At 42.8% G+C, this 20105-nt stretch overlaps 1 protein-coding gene and 2 long non-coding RNA genes across 6 annotated transcripts in view; 1 reads left to right on the forward strand and 2 right to left on the reverse strand.

Annotated features, from left to right (window-relative positions):
* Positions 1-222: 222 nt before the first annotated feature.
* On the reverse strand, positions 223-4644 carry LOC148421590 (uncharacterized). The gene is made up of 2 exons (XR_015866284.1): positions 4473-4644; positions 223-4173 (listed from the first exon to the last, which is right to left on the reverse strand). It is a non-coding gene; the product is annotated as an uncharacterized LOC148421590 (long non-coding RNA).
* A 1915-nt stretch (positions 4645-6559) lies between these two features.
* Positions 6560-18403, reverse strand: LOC148421591 (uncharacterized). The gene is made up of 3 exons (XR_015866093.1): positions 18352-18403; positions 6916-6996; positions 6560-6780 (listed from the first exon to the last, which is right to left on the reverse strand). It is a non-coding gene; the product is annotated as an uncharacterized LOC148421591 (long non-coding RNA).
* Positions 11394-20105, forward strand: part of inpp4b (inositol polyphosphate-4-phosphatase type II B) — a 130434-nt gene continuing 121722 nt past the window's right edge. Inside the window, exon 1 of one of the 4 annotated variants that reach the window (XM_088418853.1) lies at positions 11394-11691. In XM_088418853.1, coding sequence (XP_088274979.1) covers positions 11604-11691 — 88 coding nt within the window. In that variant the 5' untranslated portion in view covers positions 11394-11603. The remainder of the gene's footprint in view (positions 11692-20105) is intronic. The other 3 variants (XM_088418854.1, XM_088418855.1, XM_088418856.1) reach the window with 3 other exon arrangements.

Raw genomic sequence — 20105 nt, forward strand, 5'->3', positions numbered from 1 at the left:
CCAGTCTCTCGGCTGCCCCAGGAACACCCGGGGATCCTCCGAAGTGGGCCTAACCCTGGCTTTGATCACTTAGTTTGTCATATTTGTTTTACTTGTCACTCAGTTGTGTGGCGTTGTGAGTTTTTTAATTCGTCAGGCTGCTAGTTAGTGTCTCACTCTGTTCTGTCCTCCCAAGATGTTAAGGTGGTTTTCGTCAAGGTAGACAGACAGCGAACAGCAAAATGAGGGCAACTTCTTTAATAGTTGTGTCGTTCTCACTCATTTTTATTTTGTAAAACTGCAAAGAATATATACCAAACGTAAGTATACATATGTGAAAATCACATCTTACCAAATGTAGACAATGTAGACAACTGTGAAGATTAAATCAAACATACAACCACAAATAATGTTCTCTTCAATATGAAATGCTAATAGGCTAACGCGAAAATGCTAACAAGCCAACACATTCAAAGGCAGCACCGTTTAACATGCTAATATAAACTAACATTAGCCAGCTTATTATCTATAATGACACGAATGACCAACCATGGGCATATTAGGGCAACAAATATTCCACTAAAGAAAACGACTCACAGACACTCGTGGGCCAGCTCTCGTAAGGACGGACAACAAACGTGAGGCATCGACATAACTGCTCCCAACTGGAACACCTCCCCCTCCCCTTCAGAAATGCACTCCCAACAGCGGCCAGAGGCGGCGCCAAAAAACGAAAACCAAGGCACAAGTCTAACTGTTTTAACTGCTCCAGAACACTCCTCGCCTGGTATAAGTCCTTTATACCACTATGTATTTTGTTCTTTTCGAGTCTTGCTTGAAGGTTCCTTCTTGTCCTCACTGGGAATGCTCTTGACGACGAGACCGATGGGCCATTCATTGCATTTGACTTGTTCGTTTTTAAGAAGGACAATGTCTCCAACTTGGGTGTTGTAATTGTCTTTGCTCCATTTCTTCCTGGTCTGCATGTTTGCCAAATACCCTTGTAGATCTTTTGGGTCAAACTCTTCTTCTGGTGCAGGAGCAGCACACGCCTTTTGTGTGAGAAGCATCGCTGGTGTTAAGACAGTGGGACACTCTGGGTCAGGGTCGATGAAAGGGTCTAGCTTTGACAGGGGGTTTGTTTTGGAGACAGGTTTTCCTTTTTCCAGTTGTTTAAACTCCTCTCCCGGCTCTAGCACATGCACCATCTCTGCTTGCTGATTGTCAAGCATGCCTTGCATGAATTCAACGAAGTGATCTCTCATGTCTGCTGTCTTGTCTAAGCTCTTACGAAGGGTGGAGAGTCGCTCAAGAGTCTGGACTCGATTATTAGGCAGTCGGCTTAGTGTTGCAAATGGTAGGGGTGCCATCCATGTGTTGGACTCATCTTGACACATTTCCTTTTTCTTTTTCATAATGGTCAGGAATTGTTTATTGTCAACTGAGGGTGCAGGACTCTTGTCGTCTCCCTTCCTTATGAGCACTGTGTTTCTAAGATTGTCTGGTTGGTCTCTGTGGTGAGTGTCTCCCAGTTGGTTTGCAGGCAACTTTTCTTTTACATCGATGCTGTTTGTGCATGGACTGATATACGATGGTCTCCCTTTGAGCAGTGTGTTGGTTTTGAAGGTCTTCTCTGTGGTTGGCTTGTGTGTCCCTTCGAAACTGACATCTCCTATCACCACCCAGCCAAGGTCAAGACGCTGGGCAAATGGCGCGTCCTGTGGCCCATTGCGTTGTTCTCTCACCTTGTGCAGACTCAACACATCTCTTCCTAAGAGCAGTAAAATTTGTGCCTTTTCATCAAGAGCTGGGATTTTGTGTGCTATTGGCTCCAAGTGTTGATGATGATGTGCAACATCAGGAGATGGTATCTCAGAACGGTCTTTTGGAATCATGTCACACTCAAGCAACGGAGGAAGAGGCACCTTTGTGTGGCCATCAATGGATTCAATGATAAAGTGCTTTGCTTTTCTTCCTTCCATTTCCACAAGACCTGAGCAGGTTTTGAGTGTGTATGGCTCCTTGTGTCCTATGACACCAAACAGATTGAAGAACTCAGACTTCGCAAGAGAGCGGTTGCTCTGATCATCCAAGACAGCGTAGAGCTTGACTGACTTGTCCCTCTGTCCTTCTGGATACACCTTGGCTAGGCAGATTTTTGCGCAAGACCTGGAACTACGCCAGTCTCCACACACTTCCGTGCACAGTGTTGTTGCTGAGGTTGAGTCTGTCTTCTCTTCCGGCTCCTCGCCGTGATCTTCCAACTCTGGCTGTGGATTGGTGAGATTTGTGTCATATGGTGGAGGACCTGGGTGTAATGCTGAAATGTGTTTTTTACTTTCACATTCAATACAGATAGTTTCAACTGTACAGTCCTTTGCCCCGTGTTTGGTGGATGCACAGCATCGAAAACATATCCTGTTCTCTTTCAGGTACATTTTCCTTTCTTCTAGAGTCATGTTGCGGAAACCGCGACACTTCCGGAGCGGGTGCGGTTTCTTGTGGAGAGGGCACTGTTTGTCTGGATTGTCAATTGTGTCGATTTCTGGAGCGTCAGACCCCGACTCATTTATGATGTCTGTTTTTCTCACTGAGATATGCGTTCTATTGAGGTTGTTTGTAGGTTTCTCCATTTTCCCTGCACTTGCGGAGTGGAAGAAGAAGCTGGGGTCATTCCTGATCCTAGCTTGCTCTTGGATGAATCTGGAAAAGACGGTGAAGGGAGGGAATGTGACCCTGTAGTCTATTTTATAATTGGATGCTTTGGTTATCCATTTTTCTTGGAGTGCATATGGCAGTTTCTCCACAATTGGATTGACACCACGTGCTGTGTCAAGGTAAGCAAGTCCAGGTGAAAAACCTTCTGCTTTAGCAAGCTCCAACTCCATTAAGAGGTCTCCTAATTCTCTCAGTTTGGCTCCATCTCTGGCAGATATCCTTGGGAATTCTTCGATTTTTTTGAAGAGACTATATTCAATCATCTCAGGGGCTCCATACATTTCTTCTAGGCGCTGCCAGACCATTTGAAGGCCTGCACTAACATCATGAGCCCGTGCAGAGCTGACTCTCTTTGCTTGTGCTGCTGACTGTGGCCCAAGCCATTTGCAGAGAAGATCAAGTTCTTCTCGTGGTGTCAGTGATAAGCCCTTGATTACGTTCAAGAATGAAGCTTTCCAACCACGGTAACTTTCTGGCTCGTCATCAAACTTCTGTAATGTGGCTGACACTAATTCTCGCTTCATGAGATATCGTGCCACATCTTCGATCGGCGATGAGTCTTGGGTGATGTGATGAGGAGGTGATAGGCGAGATGGCTCGCAGCAGCGTGTAGGCTCTGTATTCTGCTGATTAATGGGAGGATGTAGCTGCAACAAATGTGGATGTGCTGGTTGATCCTCATCTCTCTTAAGCATACGAGGTGGAGACAGTTGTGTGACCGGGTTCACACGATGACCTTCACATGCCTCTGTCTTGAAAAGTGCATCCGGGGGAGCCAGAGAGGTGATTGGACATGAAATTGATATTTTTGGTGACACCTTAGGTGGAGCTAAAGGTGTGACTGGATAATAATCATGTTGTATGGTAGTCTGGTAATTCTGGTCATATGGTTGATTGTTCACATACTCTTGAACCCTTTGTACTTTATGCTCAGACGATATTGAGAAGTGTTCATCTCTGTTGAACTTTTCATCTAGCTGCTGAGCTGCAACTTCAAGACTTGTAGCTTCAGCGGTTGCGGCAGCAGCCATTTTCTTCATTCGCAGGACATGTAGCTTAGCTTGAACATCAGCTTGTTGTTTCATAGCTTCTGCTTCCTCTTCAGCATAGGCCAAATGCGCATGTGCAGCTGCCGCTTTGGCTCGCGCTTTGGCAGCTGCGACGCTTGCTAATGACCTACATGAATGCTTTGAGGAGCTAGAGCAACAGGATCTTGTTGCTAAAGATGATTTTGCATCCATTTGGGGTTGTTGCTTTTCCTGGGAATGGTATTTATTGAACTGTTCCTTGTTGTCATCCATGACACACAGTAGCTGTCTCTTTATGGTTGCTTCTGCCGAATAGAGTGTCTTTTTACTGTTCTGTCCTCCCAAGATGTTAAGGTGGTTTTCGTCAAGGTAGACAGACAGCGAACAGCAAAATGAGGGCAACTTCTTTAATAGTTGTGTCGTTCTCACTCATTTTTATTTTGTAAAACTGCAAAGAATATATACCAAACGTAAGTATACATATGTGAAAATCACATCTTACCAAATGTAGACAATGTAGACAACTGTGAAGATTAAATCAAACATACAACCACAAATAATGTTCTCTTCAATATGAAATGCTAATAGGCTAACGCGAAAATGCTAACAAGCCAACACATTCAAAGGCAGCACCGTTTAACATGCTAATATAAACTAACATTAGCCAGCTTATTATCTATAATGACACGAATGACCAACCATGGGCATATTAGGGCAACAAATATTCCACTAAAGAAAACGACTCACAGACACTCGTGGGCCAGCTCTCGTAAGGACGGACAACAAACGTGAGGCATCGACATAACTGCTCCCAACTGGAACACCTCCCCCTCCCCTTCAGAAATGCACTCCCAACAGCGGCCAGAGGCGGCGCCAAAAAACGAAAACCAAGGCACAAGTCTAACTGTTTTAACTGCTCCAGAACACACTCTGTCCGTCAGTTATCTTATGGTGATCCGTTGGTTGGAAACCGAGACCTGATTGATCAGATAGCTCCCAACATTTGACTGTATTGTTCATTTATTTATTAAATGCACTTTTCTACCTTAGCAGCGCGCTCGAAGTGCTTCACACTGACCACTCGTGTACCCGCTGTTGACATGGCATCAGGAGCAACTGGGGGTTCAGTTGCTCAAGGACACTTTGACATTGTAACGTCGGAGATCAAACCCGCAACCTCTCAGTTGGGAGATGACCACGCTACCACTGAGCCGTGCCTCCCCCGAGCCAGGAAGTAGTTGTCCATAAGGAAGACCAACTGCTAGCCCGCTACATCAGCATATAACAAGAACAAAATACAACAATAGCTTTGAATTGCAATCGGCCCGTGCTTTGACCTTAAGCGTCTCCTCCCTGCAAGAGGTCTGACCTTTTCCCATAAATCTCAGCACCGCGTCGATCCCTGAGCACCGTGCGCATTCACGTTCTCCTGTCTTATCTAAAGATTCGCTGGACGCATCAAGCCGAACCGCTTCTCGGCGTGTTTGTTGAGTGCATTTGGACTGAATGAGTCTCTGTGGAGGTACGGGACCAGCTTACATGAGAGCTACTAACTGGAATGTCAATCGCGTCAGCACAGACCGCCGCCAAGCCCAAAGCCAGTCAATTGATGAGAAAGAAACAAAACAAGGATTATTTATCTTTTAAATATTCAAAGGGCAATACGTTTTGATTGATAGCCTTGCAAATTAATCTTTGTAGGAGTCCATCTTTTTTCAATAATGTGACCCAATATGAAATTTATTTTCTGGCAAGTACACCGTAACAAATGCACAGCATTTTTGAATGATAAAATAGATAAATAAAGCAGCGCTTCTCAATTAGTTTTTACAAATCTCCTCCAAGCAAAGAGCCAACATTTTAAGCCCGCCCCCACTCGTTGCGGGGATTAGAAATGAGATCATTATCGATGAAAATATATACCTAAAACGGTATACTTTTTAATACCAACAAAAGAAAAAAAGCCATTAAAATCAACGTTCATCGACTGTTAACTTTATTTTGTACAGGATTTGTACAGGTTATAGCTTATTCTGAAGCTGCAAAAAATAGCTTAAAGTGAATAAAATAAAAATAAAAACAGCAATAAAAATGTAATAAATATGTCAATCTTTATTCAAACCATCAACATTTGACCAACTGAACAGTTTCTTGCTGAAAAAAATAAAAATAAAAATGTAAATTGAATTAGATCATTATCGTCACTATCTTAAACATGTTAACTTGAAGAAAATAGTATAAAACATTGTGCTAATTTATTTTCTTGATTCACATGAATTATCAATTTGATTTAGAATAAGAAATGCTTAAAAATCTTGCAAATGAGTCACAACAAAAATTTAGCAATGATTTTCTTCATGCTTCAATTACTTTGCTCTTAAATTGAAACAAATAAAATACTCTTCCCATCGTAGCATTAAAAGCACTAAATTAAATCTGCTTATATGGCAAACACCTCTATGGGTACTTTTACTCGTGTTTATAGTCTGATGTTATTCTCTAAGTATGCTGTAATTATCGTACGGCTCTCGTTTTTATCGTTATCTTTTTTCTCGCCACATTTCACTTTTCTCATAATTACAACAATCCATCTACCGTAATGACTGTCTTATACGTAGTAAAGACACACGGTCTTATACATAGTAAAGACACACGATCTTATACATAGTAAAGACACACGATCTTATACGTAGTAAAGACACACGATCTTATACGTAATAAAGACACACGAGCTTATCGTAGTAAAGACACACGGTCTTATACGTAGTAAAGACACACGGTCTTATACGTAGTAAAGACACACACGCCTCATCGTGAATCAAGCTAAAAGAACTTGTTGGGTTAACACAAGCCATGGAGCATTTTGCACGGCCTCTAATGGGTCTCAAGTGCTTTGTGGAGGAGGTTAATGTGGGAATCCATTTTCCACGATAGCCGATGTTTATTTTCTCCACTGCCATGTTCTTGCATTCGTCTCCATCTGCAACGGGCTTTCGTATTGATTTTTGCCCAGTCCTCCTCTTTTGTCGCCAGCCTTTGATAAGACCTTTGTGGCCTGAAAATAAGCTGAATTAGAATGTTCATGGTTCGACGTTTCCATCGGGAGAAAGACCAAGGTCCTGTTGTGTTTGCGACGACATAGGCATGATGAAAAGTGAGGGAGAAGCCTCCTTGTATCAAGTGGATTTACCTCCCATCTTATTGGTCCAGCTGGGAGCAATTTATCTTCATTCAGGTCATTCGGCAGAAACTACAACCCGCACCGGCAACACTGGGGAGAAAAAAAAAACAAACAAACAAAAAACACTGTACGAGTGCAATACAGCTTGGGTTAAGTCGGATAATTTATCGTCACAGAGAGTTCACTTTGAATGCGTGACAGATTGGTGGTGGCACCGTTTACATCATCTCGTTACAAAAAACAAGGGCAAGAACAAACGAACAAACTACCAAATTAAGCTTGTAAAACAAAAAACAAATACACAGCCTTCAAAATGGCAAACTTGCATGAGTGCCCAAAGTCTAGCATGTGCTATCCCCTCTGATATATTCATTTCTGACCCTATCCATCTTGGTCCCTCCCAAAGAGAACCTCAGCATCTTCATCTCTGCTACCTTCAGCTCTACCTCCTGTCTTTACCTCAACGACGCTGTCTCCAGGCCAAACAACGTCGCTGGTCTCACCAATGTCCTCTACGTGTTTCCTTCCAATTTAGCTGAAACTCACACATCACACCTCACACTTTTCTCCACCTGTTCCAACCTGCCTGCACACACTTGTTTACCTTTTCCATCCCTTGCTCTGGACTGGACAAAATACTTCTCCACCTTCTTTATCTCCCGCCTGTATCTTCACTCTTCCACCTGGGCCCTTCTCCTTCACACACACATATCCCATCTCGCTGCAGCTAACCTTCATTCCTTTCCTTTCCAGGGCCAACCTCCACCACTCTAGCTTCTCCTCCACCTTTTGCCCACTCTCACTACAGTTCACAATGCCATCTGCAAACATCATAGTCCATGGAGATTCTTGTCTAACCTCATCTGTCCATCACCATAGCAAACAAGAAGGGGCTCAGAGCTGATCCCTGATGCAGTCAACCTCCACCTTGAACTCCTGCACATCTCACCACTGTCTTACTGTCCTCATATATGTCCTGCACTGATCTAACATACTTCTCGGTCACTCCAGACTTCCTTATAAATCACCACAGTTCACCCCTGGGCGCCATGTCATAAGGTTTCTCCAGATCTACAAAGACACAATGCAGCTCCCTCTGATCTTCTCTCTACTTTTCTATCACCACCCTCAAAGAAAATATTAGATTTGTGGTGCTCTTTTTTTTTGCCATGAAACCATAACTGCTTCTCCCAAATGCTTACTTCTGCCCTTACTTGAGCTTCAACTACAGTATTTTCCGCACTATAGGGCGCACCAGATTATAAGGCGCACCCTCAATTAATGACATATTTTAAAACCTTTTCCATATAAAAGGAGCACCGGATTATAAGGCGCACCCTCAATGAATGACATATTTTAAAAGTTTTTCAATCACAATATAGTAAAACGCAACATAATTACAATAATAACTCAAAGAATAACTCTAAACTCTCAATAGCATAATAACTCAATGTCAATATTAGCAACCTTGTTCAACTGTAAACACACAAAAGAAACAGGTAAAGCTTACTTTTTCACTTCGTTCCCCATCTACGAATCCCAATCTCAATCTTGATCCTTATATAAGGCGCGCCTTATTATAAGACGCACCATCAGCTTTAAAAAAATTAATAAATAAATAAGGCTTTTAGGTATGCCTTATAGTGGAGAAAATAAGGTACTCTTTCCCATAACTTCATTGTATGGCTCATCAACTTTGTTCCTCTGTAGTTCCCACAACCATGCACATCTCCCTTGTTCTTAAAAATGGGCACCAGCACACTTCTCCATTCCTCAAGTGTCCTCTCACTATCCAAGATCCTGTTAAACAACCCAGTCAGAAACTCCACTGCTACTTCTCTAAGGGCACTTCCATCCCATTATAGGTATATCATCAGGGCCAAGTGCCTTTTCACTTTTCATTCTTTTCAACGTGCTCCTCACTTCATCCTTACTAATGTTTGCTATTTCATGTTCCACCACAGTCTCCTCAGAATTTTGATCATTTTATTTGGTCTTTTTGTATTTTAGCGTGGTAAAGCGGGCGTCTCCCAACCGAGAGGCCGTGGGTTCGATCCACCGACCATCAAGACCATGTTGAAGTGTCCTTGAGCAGGACACTGAACCCCCAGTTGCTCCTGATGCTGTGTCATCAGTAGGTAACTGACTAGTTAGTGTAAAGCGCTTTGAGTACCTTATAAGTGTACCTATATAAGTGAAAGCGTATGAAAACTACAAAAAACAACAACTTTTTGGCAGTGTGGGAGATTTTTTGTGAAGATCATTTTCTTCCAGGACTGACCTACATTGTATTATATGACATTTCATCACGTGTGAGGCGCAGTTCCATTAAGTTGAACACTCACACACACACACACTCGGTCACACACACACGGTCATACACACACGCGCACATTCAAACAAACCTGATTGCAAATGGGCATCGATTTGTTGGGCTCTGTTATGTGGTGACCTTGGCAGGCGCACAGTAACAAACGAAAAGACGTGGTGTGAGCAGAGGCAGAATGTTCAAGCAACTGGTAAGGAGAAGACTACTGCTTCTAGGGTATGCAGTGCACATTCTAAGCTAGGAAGGACATCTATAAAGACCTCCACCGAGTCCCTAAAACAATCGTTTCCCTCAGTCTGCACCTTTATCAAACGGCACCAAAATAAGCCGATGGAAAATGCTAACCTAATAAGCGGTTAATTGACTAAAATTGAGTTGAGAGTTTGACTAAAATTAGACATTTAATTGGTTGATAGAATTGACTGACTTAGCAACGAACGGTTGATATTTTAGCCAATTTGCTTCTTGCCTACAACCGACTCATTAACCCAGTGCTTCTCAAATAGTGGGGCGGGCCCCCCTGGGGGGGGCGCGAGGTGATGCCAGGAGGGCGTGGATGAAAAGCTTTGTTTTTGTCATGTGGAATGTAATTGCAATAAAGTCATATTTTTCATCATTTTCTTTTAGTTTCAGGCACTTTGGTGCGCTTGCTTCTTTTTTTTCCGTTTTAGACTAAGCTGTAACCCGTATAGACGCGTTAAAAATAATTAACAGTTGTTGAAAGTTGATTTATATTGTGTTTTTCTGTTGTTAATGTTAAAAAGGATACTTGTGTCTTATTTATAGTCAGTGCATCGACTGGGGGGGCAAAACATTTTCTCTTTTCTAGGTGGGGCGTGGCAAAATATAGTTGAGAAACACTGCATTAACCTAATACTGACTATACCGGTCATTTAGTTAACTAACTGGTCAGTCGATTAACTGAATGTTTGACTATCCATCCATTAGCTACCGTGTAACCTGGGGTCGGGTTGCCGGGGGCAGGAGCTTAAGCAGGGAAGCCCAGACTTCCCCCTTCATGGCCACTTTGTCCAGCTCCTCTGGGAGGATCCCAAGTCCTGATGGATTCTCCTCTCTGCACCCCTGCGTTGACCTTACCAGGGACACTGAGGTGTGATCCCTCCGTTGTTGGAGCGCACCCTCCAGTCCTACTTCTTAATAAGGGGGACCAGCACCCTAGTCTGCCAATCCAGGGGCACTGTCCCTGATGTTCACGCAATGTTGCAGAGGCGTGTCAACCAGGACCACCCTACAAAATCCAGAGTCTTAAGGAATTCCGGGCGGATCTCATCCAACCCCGGGGCCTTGCCGCCGATGAGTTTCTCGACCACCTCGGTGACTTCAGCTCAAGGACTTCCCCGAGGGAACGCTGTGGTCAGTCCGTTAACTGAATATTTGACTAGCCAGCTAGCCAATTTGCTTCCTTCCACCTAACTAACAAGCTAACACGCACATGCACTACTGATCGACAAACCAGCGATACCAAAATGGAGATATCTAGTCTGGGCGTCTGACTGACTTCACCAACCACTTGACCTACTCGCCACCCATCTGGTGGCTGATCGACTTGTTGCTAACTACCTAGCCAACTAACCCTCTGTATAACCAACTAACCGCCCAACTGTTTACTTGATTGACCAACAATTACCCCTGACCGGTGCCTAGAGTGCTAACAAGCAAACTGACTGTATAGCGAGGTAACTACCTAACGATGTAGCCAACTAACTAGCCGCCTACCGACCTAGCAATTTGGCAATCTAATTGACAGTTTGACTAACTAACTAACTGTCGGAAAAAAAAAAATACTCTTCGTCAATTAACATGCGTAGTTGAATGACTGACTGATGGTGTAGACGAGAGGATTTTTTTATTTTAACGAGAAACCCGTGCGGGTAGTAGGATTTAGAGTGAGGCAGACGGATGAGAAGAATCAGAGGGAACATGCCTGCATTCAGTAAGGAGAGAGGAGGAAAAGCGAGCCGGGGAGAGAGAGGTGTGTGTGTGTGCGTGCGCACGTGTGTGTTTTTGGCACTGTGCGCTGTCGTCTAGGTGCGCTCGAGCAACCCGAGATTAATGGATAGAGCGGCGTATCGCACATAACATCAATTCTGTCCTGCTTTTTCTTTCATTGCCAGTCTCACTCCCTCATCATTCTACCCCCCCCCTAACCTCCCCATTCCCCGGTCCCCGGCTGGTCCCTCTCCTCCAAAAGGCATCTCGGATGCTGCTTGAGCGCGGTCGCAGATCGCTATCGCCGTGACGGCGTCTTTCCCGTCTAACCGCGTCGTTAGTCGTTGCTGAGGGTGGAAAACTGGACTGGACGGCGGCGTTCCGCAGAGGAAGCCGGAGAAGGGACAGAGGCGGACGGATGGACGGGGCTCGGGAGGCGGGATACTGCGCGGTTGACCTGAAGGAGCGGAGCGGCTGCCCCGGTGAGGAGCCGCCTCGTGCGACCGGTGAGCCTCCCGCATCGTGATCGCTTTGGCTCCACCTATGTCCTCCAACTATGTCGTCCACCTGTGTCCTACACCCTCATCACGTCTTTGCTGATTCATCTTTGCCCAGGCGGTGGATTGCTTATCGGCCCTTTAACACACATCCCATAAAGTGCACCTGTATGTCCCTAGAGAAAGATGAAACGGGCGGACACCTCGGAGTTTCAAACGGAAGTTAACAAGGAGTTCATAGCATATCATAAAAAAAGGGGGCTTCAAATAAATGCCGAAAAACTTTCCTGTAAAATGTTGCTGCTTGATTCATATTCCATGCGATGCGTTTTACCAAAACCGGGCTTATGTCGCCGAAAATGAAAATTCCCTTTAAAATGATTTATGGTACATGGAGGTAGCTCAAAATTTGACAGTTACAGCAAATGTCATACTGCAGAAAGGGCCAGACCAAAGTCAGGGAGGGGCAAAAAATGGGGGCAAGGGTCAAACAGTTTTACGCAAAATAAGCAAAAAATCTGCCAAAGGGGTAATCATTTTTTTCTTGCCAAGAAACTTAATCCTAGATTTTTTTTCTACTGGTTTTTAGAAACAGTCTGAGTGCAAAAACAAGTCAAAAATTCAGAAAAATTAAAGCAAGATGCAAATCAAATTCTCAATAAAATACGTCATTTAAAAAATCTCTATACATTTTTCCAAATGCAGCTCACAACTTTTTTTTCATAGTTTGAGTACTAATGTACTGAAAAATGTAAGCAATATTTTCTCAATTAAAAACAATCAGGCCAGTTTTGTAAGACTGTACCAATTTTTCAAAGAAGCTTTTTCTTAAATGAGTCAAATACCGTCTTTTTCAAACTATAAACCGCAACTTTTTCCTCATGATTTGAGCCCTGCGGCTTACAGTCCAGTGCGGCTTATCCCTGACCATTTTTATTTTATTTTTTTCGTTCAATTTTTGCTGCTGTGGCTTATATACCGGTACGTCTTATAGACCGGAAAATACGGTACTTATATGAAAAATTATACTTATGCAAACCTATAATTTTTAAATAGAACAAGCCCAAAAATCATTCTAATGACTTTATTTACTTTTCTAATGACTTTATTTACTCAGGTACTCTGGTCGTCATAGTAACCAGATATCTGAGCCGTTTTACAAGCCATACTCAAGTTGGGGCGATGCAGAAATGAGCCAAGAATGTCCGAGTCGGTGCATTTAACAAGCTGCTTCATGTTTGTGGCACGGTGCCCGCCTAAGTAGTCATTTAGGGTTTTGCCATGTGGTTGGAGTAAAAATCCAGAGTAGTATGTGTCAAAATGTGGGAAAGAGTGCACCTTGTCATTTTGGCTGGCCTGGTATTTACTCAAGTGGTTGTGTAGGGAAAACGTTGTCGTTTGGCACGCTGGTCTTCTTCTGTTTGGGGAAACTTGTACTTTTTTCTTTGCGGATTGAAATATGATGACATTTGCTTCCGTTTTTTTGCGTTAACGTGACTAAATAGCAAAATATTTTGATCTGTGTAATTAACATATCTAGCTCTGAGGTGGGCAACCTTTAATACTAAGAAAAAAAAGAAGCGTACTTAGAACCAAGCACATTATTTACTTGTACAGTGGACCCCCGTGTTACAGCGTCCTTGGCTTACGTTTTTTTCATGTTGCGATGTGGAATACTGCATTTTTTTTGTCCCCTCTTTACGGTATTTTCCCCGCTTTGCGACAAAAACAACTGTCATGACCCTAGGGGGTTGGCTGTATTTGTTTTGTTTGTCTCCATCTTTAGGCGTTTTTAGGTAATTGCACTTATTTTCTGTTGCGGTCAAACTGCCTCCATGCAAGGCAAACTTGAATGGGTTAGCCATGGCTCCCAAGATTGCCTGTGATGTGAAAGAGAGTAAGAAGATGATTTATTTGGAAGCGATGCTGGAGGTAATCAAGAAATACGAAGCTAGCCTAGCCCAGGCTACCCTTACTAGGGAATATGGGCATAACAAGTGCCACTCAAATGTAAATAAATCCTTTCTATATTTTTTATTTATGATTTTTTCTGATTGTATACATGTATTTTATATATACGTAGCATTTCTCACACTTACTATTTTGGTAGCAATCTTGACTATGTACAATTTTGATTTTTTTTACCTGGGGTTCTAAAGCATTAGCTATTTAACATTGGTTTGGATTGCCCGCCGTACGGTGAATTCGCCTTACGAGCCCAATTGCCGAACGGATTCATTTAGCGACACAGGGCCCACTCTCTGCAAATTTTAATCAATTAGCAGTCAAAATGTCATTTTATATCATTTCAAACCAAATTTATTTGACTTCTGGGTCTCAATTGACAGCTGGCACTGTATATATCAGGAATCGTGTGAGAAACTCAACGCTATTTCACACCGGTAAATAAAATATTAGGGTGATCAAAGCAGAAGTTTTAGTCATGCAAACGTGGGAAACATTGCCTCCTAATGGTAGAACGACAAAGTACTTGATTTGACATGTATAATTTTAGATGCTAATATCGCAGAGGATCAGCTTACTTAACGGTGGCAGCCAATATCGTGATCGCGATAAAAATTCGAGTAATTGTGCAGACCAACCATGTGGTTTCTCTCCGGGCACTCCGGCTTCCTCCCGCACTGGAATGTTGGATAGTGGAAATTGTTCTTCGGCGTGTGAATGGTTGTTCCCCCCTCGGTGCTCTGCGATTGGCTGGCAACCAGTTCAGAGCGTCACCTGCCCATAAACAGCTCGGATAGACTCCAGCAAGCCTGCGACCCCAGTGAGGATAAGCGCCTCTAGAAAATGGACGGATGCACGCTACGTAACCGGCGTACCACGGCAATTTCACGCAATCCCCTCAGTTCCCACGTTGCCATTTCATCTTTTGCCTTAATCGCCGCATGCACAATTAAATCCGTACACGCATACACATTTGCATTTACACAATCCACCCCGATGTTGAACCCTACGCGTGCGTTCAGTCCGTCACGTTTGTAGATGACATGTGACAGGTGTGGGAGTGGAGCGGTCACCCCGCTGTGCTGCAATGTGCCTTGGTTTTTGTTTACCCAAGCAGAGCAAAGGGAAGCGCGTAATTAGCATGTTGCGCACGAGAGACGGGCTTGACAGGCCCCCATTATCGGTGGCGAGGTGACATAGTTTACCTCCTTCTCCTTCTCTACGGTGACAGCACGGGAAAGCGGCTGATGCTCACTATTTTCAAAGGTGGAACCCAACGACAGCTTTACATACCATGACGTTATGATAATTTACTCGAGGCTAGCGTGTTTAACCTGAAATTTGTCACTTTGATTTCGGAATTTTTACCAACTGGATGCTAATTTACTCGAGGCTAGCGTGTTTAACCTGAAATTTGTCACTTTGATTTCGGAATTTTTACCAACCGGATGCTAATTTACTCGAGGCTAGCGTGTTTAACCTGAAATTGGTCACTTTGATTTCAGAATTTTTACCAACCGGATGCTAATTTACTCGAGGCTAGCGTGTTTAACCTGAAATTTGTCACTTTGATTTCAGAATTTTTACCAACTGGCAGCGGTGTTTTTATGTTGTACTAACGAACTAACCATTAGGCCGTAGGCATGGGATGATCGGCGAATCTGACGGTATGAAAATATCACGGTATAGCGGTATTGAAAATACACCTCTTAAAATATATATTTAAATTATTTGAATTTTTGGGGGGGGGTAGACCTTTTTCTAGATTATATGAACTGTTTAAAGGTGTGTAAGATTTAGAGCGTTTTGCATTACGGACAGCAGGTGCTGCTGTATTCACCATTGTCGGTAGCTATAACAAACATGGCCGCCTCTGGAGGTGTGCCACCACCCATGTAATATCATTTATTGATAACTTATTGATAACTATGATTTTATTTAAAACATACTGGTGGTCATTAAGAACACATTCATTTGCGAGTTTTTTAAACTTACAATCATTTAATTCCTTTTTAATGAAAAGCGGTTTAAATCTTAAACACTGTCCGTAATTAATAGTACAAGGCGGATTCTGTCGTTTTACTGTGTCGTTGCCATAAAACGTCAAAGTAGCATAAGCATTTTAGCCACGTCAGCCGCAATCGATTTGAAATGAACAACTGTCGAGTGATAGTACTTTATTACAACTCAATTACTGTGTGATAATTATCAGTACAATGTGGATTCTGTGGTTTTACGAGAGTTTGTTTCCTTGCCATAAATTTCTCCGCAAAAGTAGCATAAGCTTGTTATCCACGTTAGCTGCTGTAGTTAGCCGCAGTAGCTACCTTGCAGTTGGACTGAGGACTACAAACCAGGAAGTGGATGTGAGGCAGCCAAAGAGTATGATTTACATCGCGAGGAGCTTCCCGCTGCAGGCTGCAATTGGGGCCTGGGGACTTCCCGGTTTGGTCAGATTTGAACTTTTTAAATAACTGCAACTTTCAAAATCGCGATATATTGCCAATATTATTGCCAGGGAGATAACTGTTGCATATAGACGTAATATATTTTTTTTTCTTCTTTATTCTAATGCAGGGTGTTCAAAGCTAGTCCTCAAGGGCAGGTATGGTGCATGTTTTCCAGGTTTCATACCCTGACACACCTGATTTAAATGATCAGCTCATCAGCAAGCTCAGCAGAAACTCGGTAACGATCCTGTACATTTTGTGCCACATTCCTAACTCAGTGTTTTGTTTTTTTTGTGGTATACCGTGTGCTACAACTAGTTAGCCACTGAAATAAAAATATGATTTTGTGCACCAATGCCTACTAACAATCACGCCATAAGAAAAACTCATCTTGCGGGCTTTTGTCCACTCGCGACACGTGGCGAAATAATCCACAAATTTGTGGGATTTGCACTCACTGGCGGATTAAGCGAGAGAGGAGGCGCCTCTCTCGTTGCGATGTTTGCGGTCTGGCGAAAAGTTGAGCGATGGCTGGCAACATCAAACCGCCGCGGTGAGACGGCCAGGCACACGCGCGCGCACGCATGCCTGAATTATTAATATCGTCTCCAAATCCAAAGTAAATAGCATTGGGAATATAAACAGGGCTTGTTCAGAGGCTGGGGCTCTTCCATGTAATATGTATTCATGAAGAGGGTAAGGGAGGCTATAGCCACACTGAGGGCTTTATCAAAGCTCTTTGGAAATTGCTTGTTACTCTTATTGAGCCTGGAGTGTATGCAACTTTTTTTTTTTTTCAATTTTTTGTGGTGTCAGGGTATTCAGTTATTCCCTGAGCTGAGGGAGTTTTCACACTTGCAAAATATTACAGTAATGCTCCGCTTTTTGCTAAGTAATAATACAAAAGTAATTGACACCTAATATGGGAATAAATATCTAAATTTATCGGTTAAACTACATACTGCTATAAATTTCTGTTCACAAAAATAAATCATTAACTTAATTAATAGTAAATATTTGTCCACAAAAAAAAAATCAACATAAAGTGTTAGACCTGTTCTCAATAAGAAATCATTATAAATATGTGTCCAGAGAAAAATATTCAAGTTAAAGTGTTTTCTTTTTGGGTCATAGTAGAGCTGTGTTTGCATAAATAAATCAATAACGTGACAGGTAACGAGAGGTGGCACGTAACAATTTGGGTCGAACCATTCTAGTATGGGGAGTAAACTGAGTCTTTACACTAATGAAATTGAAAATATGCTTTCTAAACTTATACTTTCCTGACAATTCATTACTTCAATTTCTAAAATATTTTTTCTTTGTTTTATTTGAAATCTCAAGCACCCTGTGAAGTTCCTTCAATTACCCCCATTTGAGAACCACGAGTTTAAGCCATCTGTGTCAATTTCGGCTAGCAAAAAGCATTAACAAACACGACGAGTCTAAAAATGACTACAGGGTGTCCGAACCATACGTTCATGACTAAACTCCTGCAACTGTATCTACCGTATTTTCCGCACTATAAGGTTCACCGGATTATAAGGCGCACCCTCATGTATGGTTTGATTATTTGTTTTTGTGCCTTGACTAGTCCTACTTACCCTCAGAAGTTCAACTCGTCAAATTTCGTCATGAGATCGTAAATGCCATGCAGAACAACTCACTTCTAAATATTATGTGTGTCATTTTATATAAAATAGATCAAAATTACCATATTTTCCGCACTATAAGGCGCACCAGATTATAAGGCGTACACTCAATTAATGACATATTTTAAAACCTTTTCCATATATATAATGCGCACCGGATTATAGGGCGCACCCTCAATTAATGAGATATTTTACAACTTTTTCAATCACAATATAGTAATACTCAAAGTAATAACAATAATAACTCAAATAATAACGTTCAATAGCATGATAAGTCAATGTCAATATGAGCAACCTTGTTCAACTGTAAACACACAAAAAAAACAGGTAAAGATTACTTTCTCACTTCATTCCCCGTCTATGAATCCCAATATTGATCCATATATAAGGCGCGCCCGATTATATGGCGCACCATCAGCTTTTAAAAAAAATTAAGGCTTTTAGGTGCGCCTTATAGTGGGGAAAAATACGGTAATTGCAAAGTTTACACTAGGGACCCATATGACCAAGGCAGAAGGGTTAAAAATTAAATTAGGAAAAAAAAATATCTAACAGTACAGCGCCAAATAAGATGTGTTCAGCATTAAGGAGTGCAGACTCACCCTCTGGGACCCCCACAGACCTCCACTGGGTATCTCCCGGGAGCGAAAGGCCGAAGCTCCTCATGGGCTTGCAATGAATAGAAGGGAGGTTAAATGATCGCCCGCTATGCTCCTCAGAAGTAGTCCTGGACCAAGACCAAGACCTTTCACACATTCTAATGAATTACCCTCACCTGTGCACTTCCACCTCCCAACTCCACCTATGGTGCCACCTGCAGACAAGGCTTAATAGATGCCGCTGGTCTTGCTCCAGCGTCGATGAAAAGTGCACTGCAGCAGAGCTCATTTGCTTTTGGGGCCCCCTCGGGAGTCGCGTCTGCATGTCGCCTGCCGCCTCGCCGGGCTCATTAGCATATTCATAATGCCGGCGGATATCGATTGTGAGCAGCGCACCTGCACCGCTTGTCTTCACACACGTCGGCGCCACGTTTAGCTTCGTGATTGTTGCTGATCCGTAACAGATTTCATTATCGTAATGAAGCCTCCCGAAGTTGTCTTTGTCCCGTTGATCGCGGAGTGTTATTGTTTAGTGCGAAGGTTGAAATTCAATCAATCACATTTTATTTATATAGCCCCGAATCACCGAAGTCTCAAAGGGCTTCACGGATGAAAAAAGGTCATGTCGAGACTTCTTTCGAAAAAAGAAGTCATACGGAGACATCTTTTCCATGTAGGTACGCAAAAACATTCCCTGCTCAAAGTTCAAAGAAGGAAAAACTCAAAAAAAACAATTTGGGGAAAATCAGAAACCTTCAGAAGGGACCACAGGTGGGAGGAGCCCCCTTCCAGGCCCATAGGTTGAAGTGGATGCTGCATGTAGAGTACCAAATACAGACAAATAGATACACATTACAGGTCCATCTAAAAATCTAATTCAACATCAAAATTTTTCATATATTTAATATTGTATTTTGAAAGGCTTTCTCAGCTACGGTATTGATCTTCCTTCTTTTCAGTTCTATTCCATAGTCGTTCCATAAATTGACACCTTGAATAGATATTTGCTTTACCGCCGGATTGCCAACTTGCGGCTAGTAAACGACAAACAAACGCTAATAAGCCGCGCTACGCTATAAGCCGGAGGGCTCAAGTCATAAGAAAAAAGTAGAGGCTCATCATCCACAATTTACCGGAATCATATTCTAATAACACTACAATCCAGATTTCCATCAGTCTTAGATAACTCGCGACACTACCATAATTCTTCAAGTCCCCTCAAAAATTCGCCCAGACTTTTCGGAATTCCTCAAAAGCTTTTTTTCTTAAAAATAAAACTGTCTGAAATCGACCCACAGGGACAACGTTTAATCCGCGAAATTGATGGGTTAAAATAAAGACACCATGGAGAAAACCCCTCAAAAGTTGCACTTAAAATAAGACCGACTCGTCTGATCCCAGCTGCGATGGCTCAGGTTTTGCACGCTAGCAAAGGACTTCCTTTCATTTTGTGTCTGCAGTATTTTAAGCCAACAGAAACATGTCATTACAGATAGGCTTGTCGTAGCGAATGGGGGGGGGGGGGGGGGGGGGGGGGGCAAAAAACGCCACAAATGATAGATGTAGCCATTCATTGCAGATTATGCAAACACGCTGCAATCTTGGCGAATGTCAGCGCCGGGCTTTCTAGTTATCCATTGTCCTTCGGGGCTCCCGTTGCGATGACGACCACGGGACCGACGACTCATCCGTCACCGACGCTCTATCTCATTCATCAACGTTCACGGTCGGCCACACAAACCGACAGAGGAAACATC

The sequence above is a fragment of the Hippichthys cyanospilos genome, chromosome 7 (genome assembly GCF_059441005.1).
Source record: "Hippichthys cyanospilos isolate Australia breed blue-spotted pipefish chromosome 7, RoL_Hcya_1.0, whole genome shotgun sequence".
NCBI classification, from domain to species: domain Eukaryota; kingdom Metazoa; phylum Chordata; class Actinopteri; order Syngnathiformes; family Syngnathidae; genus Hippichthys; species Hippichthys cyanospilos.